Below are 10,966 nucleotides of genomic sequence, written 5' to 3'. Positions count from 1 at the left end.
ATGAAAAACAAAACATTGAATGAGATGGTATGGCTACCATACTCATTCTGAATTGGTAAAGGGTATTTCCTTACTTCTATGCCCTTCATTTTGGAGATTTCACTAAATGAGATTAGTATTTACTTTCTCCTTACAACACATATCTAGAGTTCCCAGAATGACACAAGAACAGAAGGAATTAATATTATGAGTTTTTTAAAAAAATACCATATCCTTTAAGGAAAACAAGTAAGTGCCATGTAGGGATGTATGGAACACAAAAAGAAAACACACCTGAAGATTTCTGACCAGTGTATTTTCCTTTATTTTTTTAATAAATTATAAATACTTTTTCCATTTATCAAAGTTCCTCAAAGAATTCTCAAAACTATTCAATCTTCTTCATTCTTCAAGGATTATTCATTTACAGAGTAAACCACCTACAAAAAAAAATTTATATTAGAAAATTAGATTTCAAACATCGTGCTACAGCTATGGAATTAGGGAATTAAGACCACTAGAAATGAATGCCTCATCCACCTACTATTAACTAACTACCACAATTATTCTAAACCACAGTTTAGAATTAAAAAACTCTACAGTTTTAAATTCTAATTTTGTCTAACTAAAAAAAATCACTGAAACTATTCAATCCAGTACATTTTTTAATCTTTAGAAGTCTTTGTTAAAAACTCTATATTTATTTACTAAAAAATATCTTCCCCAAAAGACTAGGGCAGTTTATTTTTACAGATAGTCAAGATAAGAGACTTGAATCCTTGCTGATTCAAGTATGTTTGGCAAAGACCCATGAAGTAGAAGGCAGAAGGTCAGCTCTGTATACAAGGCACTTCCTGTGGAAAGTTACTCACTTTATCCCCAGAGCAAAATATGGGTAACCCTTTTGAAATCTATTTAGAAATCAGAAAAGGAAAACAGTGGAGGATAGGTTTGCTGGTCTAAGTCAATCAGTATCAGGCTTCTATCCACGTTGTTCTCACCCACCCCTACCCCCAGCCCCTATTCCAGAAGACAGAGAACAATGCTTAAAACAGTTAAATAATCTGGGTTAGACAACTCTTCAAACCCAAAGCAAGTGCTTCTTCCTTCATCTAGCTATTATTCCCTGCGTGTGGTTTAGAAAAGGTAAGCCTCATCAATAATACAAACATCTAAACTCTCTTTTCTAAAAGGCTCAAAGGAAGAATATACTTAAGGAAAGGATTGAGCAGGAAAGATAAGCAAAAAAGGAGCCACTCAACACTGTAAGAGATAGCAATCCATAGCACTGCTGCCTCTCTTACCACTAACTATGTATCAGGAGGGGCTATCCCGAAAGCCTCTGGGTGTAAACCTCTTGGTTATATATCTGGGTAGAAAGTCCTCGACAAAAGAGACCCTGTCTTTCTCATGCTGGCATTTTCTAGGGTATTCAACAATAACTATCTATTGAATGAATAAAAGTTTGAATAGCAAGAAAAAACACCTTTTCTGGATTTTCTTGGGATATTTTCATACATAATCAGTTGTGTATGTGTGTGAAATCAGCACATTTTAACCAACTATTATGTTCTGTTAAACAGTAACTACTGAGTATCTCCCCTACTCAGTGCTAGTCCTTTCATTTTCCTTCAATGATTTTAGCCCCCAAACTGAGTTCTCAGGGTTCCTTCTGACTCCTGAAGTCAGCAAGATACTAGCTACCATTTCCTCTTTACATTTTTAAGCAGGTTCTCAGTTCCTCTAGTTTCTTTCAGTAAGAATCTTAAGATAGAAGAAAGTGTCAAACATCACCACCATCACAAACTTATTTTTCCTTAGGAGTATTTTCAAGTTTCTGCCTTTGCTACCATTAAATATTTAGACAGTTTATATTTAGCAATACCCTAGCTACTTCTTCAGCTTAACCCAGTGGTTCTTAAAGAAGGTTACATGTGAAAATTATCTAGGAGTTTCTGAGTCAACAGGAACAGATCAAGGCCCTGGGCATGTGAATTTTGGAAAACAGTCCTTAGGTGATTACAAGGTACACGTCTGGTTGAATGTAGCCTACTTTTAGGCTACTAAATTCAAGGTACAAAAGACCTATCTTACTTAGGATATAGCATTAAAATCTACAAATGTTTTTGAATTAAATAACTTTTGTGATCATTACTGGGAAGATCTAGGTGTCAAAACTAGGTTTCCTTTAAAGCTATCCTCAGAAAAATGTGGTCTAAGTCTAAGAGATACCAACTTAGGTTTATCTTATAACAATGTAGACAGTAGTACTGGGTTTTACAGCCAATAAGCTGGTTACTGAGTTATATGTACCAACACATTTCAACAATAGGTCTTTAATTTGCATTCATAATAAGGTTTTAGGATTGAAGATCAAAACTATGTGCATTCCTAAAAATGAGTATGTTGGCAATAAGATCTCATTAAGTGCAAGGAATGAAGTCTAAAGTGTGTTTTAGAGAACATAAAAAAAAAAAAAGAGAGAACATAAAAGACCTACACTCTTAGTGTTAATTCCACTAGCTAGTCATTCTTAGCTTGAGTAAGTCTTTTTTTTTTTTTTTTTTAACTTCACCGTCTTTTTATTTTTACTTCACTGTTTGTCCATTTCCCAATGGGAGTTGGGGAAACAGGACACCTGGGACCAAAGGAGATCCAAACACCTGTTCCTTTTCCAAAGGACTATCATGCCAAAAACGAAAACATGACATTTGAATTCTAAGAAGGCCGTATGTGGATTCAGACTGTTCTCCTCATAACCAGGGTTCAATAATACATAATTAGGTCATATATTCAATAGACCTCAACTGAATGTCTGCTATCCACAATTCCCAAGATATGGGCTATTCCGTTCTGGTTTCTATCTGATAGTTTACAAATCCTATTCATACACCTGTCATTTAATCATCACAATGACTCTGTGAAGTAAAACTAAGGTTCAGAAAGTTAAGGACTTGATGAAGACCACACAGTTAAACACCAGGTCTTGTAAGTCCAAAGCTCTTGCATTTTCTCCTACACACAAATCAAGTATATAGGAATCACTCTCATTCTTTGTCCCAATAATATAAAGACAACTAGGACATCTTTGAGTCCTTGTGAATTCATGCTAAGTACAACAACAGTTGTAACACCCTTAAAAATCACCCTTTTAATTTTTTAAAAAAGATTTTATTTATTTTACTTGAGAGAGAGTGTGTGTGTGAGCACAAGCAGGGGCTATGGGGTAGAGCAAGAAACAGACTCTTTGAACCAAGTGGGGAGGGAGCCCAATGCAGGGCTGGACCCTAGGACCCTGGGATGATGACCTGAGCCAAAGGCTGACACTTAACTGACTGAGCTACCCAGGTGCCCCCAAATCACCCTTTTTATCAGGACAGGCTTGGCATTAGCAAAAAGTTTACACAACAACCTAGGAAGAAAGTTAGATTATGAACAAGGAAACTGTGTATAAATGTTAAGATTTTAGGTCTTTAAAAATAATAAGTAAACTCACACTTTTAAAGAACACCCCCCTCCACACACATACACCCAAACTTACTTATTTTACAAAATGATTCACCATAGGATTTAAAGAAAGCCACTTAAGAGGCACGCCTGGGTGTCTCAGCGGTTGAACATCTGCCTTTGGCTCAGGGTGTCATCCCAGGTCTGGGGATGGAGTCCCACATCGGGCTCCCTGTGAGGAGGCTGCTTCTCCCTCTATGTCTCTGCCTCTCTCTGTCTCTCATGAATAAATACATTTTTTAAAAAATCTTTATAAATAAAGCCACTTAAGTATGTCATGTACACACAGAGTAGATATACCATACCATATATAAAATCACAAAATGTATTATGGTTCTCTTTTTATAAATTAAAAAAAAATGAAATCCAGAGAGGATTAGTGTCTTGAATGTTAAATGTAGCTGAAGTAGAATACATGCTAAGCTAGAGGTCCAGAGAACCAAAATTAAGTCTCAGGGCTTTCAGCCTAGACTATTTTCCACTACATAGTGGTATTTCTTATCAGCTTGGAACAGGTTCCTTATCTGTCCTTTTTTTACAGCTCAAAGAAGACTAGCCATATGTGAAATTCTAAAGAGGCAGGAGAGAGGTGAAAGGGAAAGAAGCCAGACTTTCCATTGCTGTTATATTGGTATGTGACTTTGGCATTATCTCTCAGCTATTATTAAGTTAAAAGTGGTGGTGTGGTGTGGATGTTGGGCGGTGGGAGGGGTGGGCAAAAAGCAAATAAGTCTGCCTGGAGACAGAGGCTCCAGTTCTGATCTTGCTAACTCACTTTGGGAGCTATTCCATACCTACAGGCCTTAGTTCCTCATTTATTTATTTATTCATTTAATTAACAACTCTCTGTTGAGCACCTACTATGTGCCAGGCATGGTTATAGGGATATGACAGTGAGTAAAGCAAAAATTCTTACTTTCTCAGAGTTTACATTCTACTTGGAGTAAAGCAATGCAGATAATAAATAAATATCTAATATGCAAGCAGTGATGTTAGGGATAGTGTAGCCACTAGCCGTTTGTGGCTATTCAAATTAAAATAAAGAAAACTAAAAATTCACTTCTTCAGTTTTACTAGCCATGTTTCAGGGGCTCAATAATCACATATGGCTAGTGGCTACCAGAGTGGAGAGTGAAGGTACAGAACATTTTCACCATCACAGAAAATTCTATCAGACAGTACTGCGATAGTGTGATGGAGAAGGGATGCTATTTCAGATGGAGTGTTGAGCCAAAGCTTTTCCAATGAGACTTTAAATTTTTTTTTATTTATTTATGTGAGAGAGAGAGAGAGAAAGCACAAGATGGGGAGGGGCAGAGGAGAAGGAGAAGCAGATTCCTCACTGAGCTGGGAGCCCCATGAGAGGCTCAATCTCAGGACCCCAGGATAATGACCTAAGCCGAAGGCAGACACTTAACCGATTGAGCCACTCAGGTGCCCCGTAAGTTGACTTTTGAACAGAGACCTGAATGAAGTGCGGGAGGGAATTCAGGTGCTATCTAAAGAAAGAGCTTCCAAACAAAAGATCATTTATTTGTGGGACTGTATAATTTAAGGTCCCTTTCAGCATTAAAATTTAGGTTCAGGGATCCCTGGGTGGCGCAGCGGTTTGGCGCTTGTCTTTGGCCCAGGGCGCGATCCTGGAGACCCGGGATCGAATCCCACATCAGGCTCCCGGTGCATGGAGCCTGCTTCTCCCTCTGCCTGTGTCTCTGCCTCTCTCTCTCTCTCTCTGTGACTATCATAAATAAATAAAAATTAAAAAAAAAAATTTTTAAATTTAGGTTCAAAGTTCTTAAAAAAAAAAAAAAAGGGGTCTGAGGTTGTAGTATTATTAGAAGCCTAGTACAAAAGAAATAGTGAGAATTCCTTTTTCTTTTGCAGAAAGCAATGCTTCCATGTATTGCCTACTCCCTATTTAAAAGCTCCTACTAAAGACCCACAACAGGGCACCTGGGTGGTTCAGTTGGTTAAGCATCTGCCTTTGGCTCATGATCCTGGGGTCCTGGGATGGAGCCCTACATCTGGCTCCCTGCTCAGTGAGGAGTCTGCTTCTCCCTCTCCCATTCTCCCTGCTTGTCCTGTCAAAGAAACAAAATCCTTAAAAAAATAAAAATAAAGACCCACATCAGAGACAAGAAGATTATTTTCTTTTTAGTTCCTTTAAGTCAGACAACTGAACATTCTGAGCTTCTTAAATTATTATCTCTTCTGACTCTAACGTAACTCTAAAGGCTTTTATCAAACCCTGTTTTAAAAGATAAATTCTCCCTCCCCAAATCCACTGAATGCCTCTCAACTTATTAGCATCATTTAGTCCCTACATTAGAAACTGAAAATTATTTTTAAGTGAGACTTGAGCATCTTAACCAGGTGAACTACACTTTGAATGGAAGCTTGCCCAATGACTGCTAAATCTGCAAAGCACAAATTTGAAGCAATAAGCTTATGTATTATCTTCCCAATCGGAAAGTATCACGCTCACCATTTCATATCTTAAATCCCAGGGCTCTCATGCACTCCTTGTGAGCCTCAATTAGGTGTCCACAGTGCTCCTCTCCTTTCTCAATGATGCTATAAAACAAAATGTACTTGTTATCTAACAAAGTAGGCATTAAGTACATTACTAGTAAACAAGCAGCATGATAGTGATGGGGGGTGAGACAGAACATGGGTCTGATGGAATGTAGCTGAAACTTTATTTTTTTTTTATTTCTTCATTTTCGTATTTATCTTTTTATTGGAGTTTGATTTGCCAACAGTAGCTGGAGCTTTAAAAAAAAACGCTATTACACCGAATGGCTTTGTTTTTATTGGCTCTTGTAATATTTCTGTGCCCATGAAGATATTCCACAGACAACTAGCTTTTAGGGAGAATCTAATTAGAAGAAATAATTATGCCTATCAAATTTTGCCTCTAGCTTATATCCAAGGAACATACATAGTTCTCTAATGAAATAAACCATCTGAACATTTACCTTCAATTTGCCTATTATAAAAGAATTACATTTTTCATTCTGCCCTACATTCAAATAGACCCAAATAAATCTCCTTCTAATCAAAATACACCCAACCACATAAACATCAAGATCTGCCAGCCAACAGCAGCCTAATGAGCCTCCCTCATGATGATCAAAGACCTTTCTATTTGTAGGATGCACAAAGTAAAAAACTAGGACCATACAGCTTGACTTCTAGGGCCTGAAAAGGCAATTTTAGTAAAGATGAAGTTAAGCCGAATTTAATTATAAGAAAAACACTGACTACTGACTATAGATATTTGCGCATAGTGGTCTGAGGCAACTAACACGAAAACAATTGGAAGGATAGATTTTCCTTCTTTAAAGACCATACATCAATCAATAAAATAAAATAAATAAAAAAAAATAAAATAATAAAATAAAATAAAGACTGACCATACATCCTTCAATAGCTCAAGGGCTGCCTGCAAATGAAGGGATGCTGGGGATTGAGCCCCCTGTGAAGAGAACAGCTGGCGAGGCCCTCGTGTGGTTTGTATCATTGACCTATACAGTAATCCTAGAGGCGGACACTTTTATTAGCCCCATTTTACAGACACAGGACGGAGGTACCTTAAGTGATTTGCTCAAGGTCACAAAGCTGGTGGACCAAGGATTCAAATCAAACCTTGACTCTGCATCTCAGGCTCTCAGTCATGACTCCGGGCTCAAATTTTTAAGATTCAATAAGCACTTACTGTTAACTAGGAAAGCCATTTCTGCATCAGACTGTCGCCTTTCGATTCTTTCGCGGTATATTTGCGAAAAAGCACTAAGCTCCTTACAACTTAACCGTACTATGCCACTTTTGATTTTTTTTTTTTTTTTTTGGTGTGAGGATAAAAAAGGGGCTGGAGGGAGAGGTGTGCATCCACATTTTCTGCCCATTCCCCCGAATGAGATTTGTTCCACAACGGAGGCGGTATCAAATGAAAAGAAACGAAACCTTCCGTGGGTCGATGGTAATTGGTAATTTAGATGTACTATTCTCAACACGGTGTCACCCTGCTCCACAGATGATTTTTTTTCATTCATCTCTCCAAAGATGATGGAGGAGGAGAGGCAAAGGGGGACTCTTCAGTACTTTTAAGACACGTAACTTTTAAGACACGTCCCGCTGTGCTAAAATTTTACCAGAAAACTTTTACTCTTCGATCTTGCCAAGTCTTCTCTCCTAGCCCGCACCGCGTGGTAACAGCAATCATTAGTATAGGCTTCCATTAATTTTAAGCTCCTTTTTAAGTCAAATCTCATCTTTCATCTATTTCTACGTATTTAGGAGACCGAAGGGCAGCACTTGACGCGAAACAGATGCTCAAAGACCTTTTGCAGAAAAGCTGAACGGGTGAAGCGAGCTCGCTTCGTCCACGTCCCCCGGCTGGGCTACGGGGACAGCCGGCCCACAGCCCACGGGGCCCTACAACTCCCAGGGGCGCAGCACAGCGAACCGGGTCCGCTACGAGCCCGAGGCCGAGCGGGGTACGGAGGCACCTGCCCGCCGCCCCCTCCCGCTTGCGCACTGACCACGCATCGCGCGCCTTCTTGGTCTCCGGGCAGGCGCAGCAGGGCTTCAGCGGCTTCTTCTCCTGTGCGTCAGATGGGGCAGGGCTTGCGGCCGCCAGGCCCGGCATCTTTGAGGCCTAGAGGCAGCAACGAGCACCGCCACCTTACGCGGTTCCAGTCCCGGCGCACGCCGATTCGCTCGCCGTCACTTCCGGAAGTCCCGCCCCTCCCCCGCTGGAGACGGAGGGGGGGAAACTTGGCGCCTGCGCAGAGGAAGCTAACAGAGGCAATGAAGTGCGGGCGCTTCTTCGGCGCAGGCGCAGAGAGGCGCGGGGTGAAAGGGCAGGTTGTGAGGCGCCCCGGGGGCGGCTGGAAAGGCGGCGACCGGCAGGTATCTCCGCCCAGCGGTGGGAAACCGAAGCCCGAGAGGGTGAGATGACTTGTCCACGCCCACCAGGAGGAACCGCTGACGAAAGCCGGTTCCCCGCCGAGTCGCGGATCGGTTCCGCGTGTTTCCTGCTGTCGGAAGGTCGGCCCGCTCCTCCCATTTTCTGATTCAGTTAAACTTGATGAGCAAAGACATTTGAACTGTGCGACCCACCGGTGAGAGGGGAAAACGCGCCTGCCGTTCTCCATGCACCTTAATTAAAAAAAAAAAAAAAAGATTTTATTTATTCATGAGAGACACAGGCGGAGGGAGAAGCAGGCTCCACGCAGGGAGCCCGACGTGGGACTCGACCCCGGGTCTCCAGGGTCACGCCCTGGGCCCAAGGCAGCCGCCAACCCGCTGAGCCACCCGGGCTGCCCTACACTTTAATTCTTCGCGAAAAATTGTTCCTAGCGCCCTTTCTAAGTGATTTGATTTCACTATGACTTGTTCTCACTCGTAGGGCACAGAGACCAGTTAATGAAGTTGAAAAGTGACTATTTCCTTGGCACGTCTCGAATTCCATTAGGTACATAAGTAAACGGGTGCCTACTATTTGCAGTTGTGGAGGGTTGTTGTGGTTTGTTTTGTTTTGTTTTGTTTTCCTGCAGAGAATTGTTGGGAGAAAGGGATTGAGCTTATTTTTTTATTTTTTTATTTTTTATTTTTTTGAACTTATTATTTTAAAGCAGGGCTTCAAGGCGTCAGAGAGCTGCCTAGTGATTGATATTTTGGGTAATCAAACTTATCAGTATCCCCTAATCAAGGTTCGTTTCTGTATGCTAGAGATTTGGTTCGGGGAATCCGTAGGTATGGCTGTAAACTGGCGCTGTATAGAAATGATTTCTCGGTTTGTGCACCTGGTCTCGGCTGGTCTGCCCGAGACCCCCTGAGCGCCAGCCCCACCCCCTCCCCGCGTGGTCCCATTTCCGCTCCAACAAGAGGAAAGAAACCATCGTGAGCCAGGAGAAACTCGCCAAACTGCAAGCGCAGGTGCGCATTGGTGGGAAAGGAACTGCTTGCCCAGAGAAGAAGGTGGTTCACAGAAGAGCCGCAGCAGATGATTAAAAAAAACAAAACAAAACAAAACAAAACTTCAGTTCTCCTTAAAGAAGTTAGGGGTAAACAATATCTCTGTTGTTGAAGAAGTGAGTATGTTCATAAACCAAGGAACAGTGATCCACTTGAACCACCCTGCAGTTCAGGCATCCCTGTCAGCAAACACTTGGACCATTATAGGTCATGTGGAGACCAAGCAGCTGACGGAAATGTCACCCAGTGATTCCTGGGTGGCGCAGCGGTTTGGCGCCTGCCTTTGGCCCAGGGCGCGATCCTGGAGACCCGGGATCGAATCCCACATCGGGCTCCCGGTGCATGGAGCCTGCTTCTCCCTCTGCCTGTGTCTCTGCCTCTCTCTCTCTGTGACTATCATAAATAAAAAATTTAAAAAAAAAAAATCAGTTTGGTGCAGACAGTCTGACTAGTTTAAGAAGACTGGCTGAAGCTCTGCCCGAACAAATCTGTGGATGGAGAAGCACCACTTGCCACCGGAGGGGAGGAGGAGGAGGAGGAGGAGGATGAAGTTCCAGATCTTGTGGAGAATTTTGATGAAGCTTCTAAGAATGAAGCAAACTGCATGGAGTCAACTTCTGAAAAAGATAAAACTTGAAGAAGTTACTGAGACCTGCTCTTTCATATTAGGACTGCTTTTTTTTTTTCTTATGACTGCTTTTTAAAATTTTGTTCATGGATCTGATAAAAATCTAGATCTTTTAATATTTTTAAGCCCAAGCCCCTTGGACACTGCAGCTCTTTCAGTTTTTGCTTATACACAATTCATTCTTTGCAGCTAATTAAGCTGAAGAAGCCTGGGAATAAAGTTTGAAACAAGGTTAATAAAGTTCTTTGCCTAGGAAAAAAGAAAAAAGAAAGAAAAAGAATTTCTGTGTATTTTCCAAATTACAAAAACGATCTCCATTTTGTCAACTAAAAACTTAATGAGCATGTTTTTTACTTCATTATGGATTGTACGTTTCATAGTACAACATATTGTCCTTATGTTTTCCTAAAATCACCCTTATCCACCATTATCAGTTTTTTCGACTAGATATTCACTACTGTTGTTTAATATATTGCTATTCAAACAGTGTATGTTGGACTGCCAACATCAACATCGTTTGGAAAAGTAATGTACAATAAACGTAGCTGAATAAATCAATGGGGAAAAGAAAACAAATGGAAGAAAATTGAACACCACATCAGAAGGTGGGTCTCTGGGGGCCCCTGGGTGGCTCAGTTGGTCAAGGGGTGCTTTTGGCTCAGGTCATGATCCTGGAGTCCCCCGATGGAGCCTGATGTTGGACTCCCTGCTCAGTGGGGAGTCTGCTTCTTTCTCTGCCCATCCCACTCCTACTGTCTCACTTGCTCACTCTCACATAAATAAAATTTTTAAAAAATGCATCTATGGATGCATTAAAGGTCTACATATGAAAGGTCAAACTAAGAAATTAATAGAAGGTCGTGATAGTAG

The 10,966-nt window shown here is 41.1% G+C and overlaps 1 protein-coding gene across 1 annotated transcript; it reads right to left on the bottom strand.

The window, feature by feature from the left end:
- Positions 1 to 280: 280 nt before the first annotated feature.
- LOC121473399 (cytochrome c oxidase copper chaperone) lies at positions 281 to 8,220 on the bottom strand. The gene is made up of 3 exons (XM_041725743.1): positions 8,031 to 8,220; positions 5,972 to 6,060; positions 281 to 419 (listed from the first exon to the last, which is right to left on the bottom strand). Exons 1-2 carry the CDS (start codon positions 8,135 to 8,137, stop codon positions 5,976 to 5,978), a joined length of 192 nt encoding a protein of 63 aa, XP_041581677.1. The 5' UTR covers positions 8,138 to 8,220; the 3' UTR covers positions 281 to 419; positions 5,972 to 5,975.
- Positions 8,221 to 10,966: the final 2,746 nt, after the last annotated feature.

This window comes from Vulpes lagopus, chromosome 1 (assembly GCF_018345385.1).
Source record: "Vulpes lagopus strain Blue_001 chromosome 1, ASM1834538v1, whole genome shotgun sequence".
NCBI classification, from domain to species: Eukaryota; Metazoa; Chordata; class Mammalia; order Carnivora; family Canidae; genus Vulpes; species Vulpes lagopus.
This window is presented reverse-complemented; position numbering and strand designations above follow the sequence as displayed.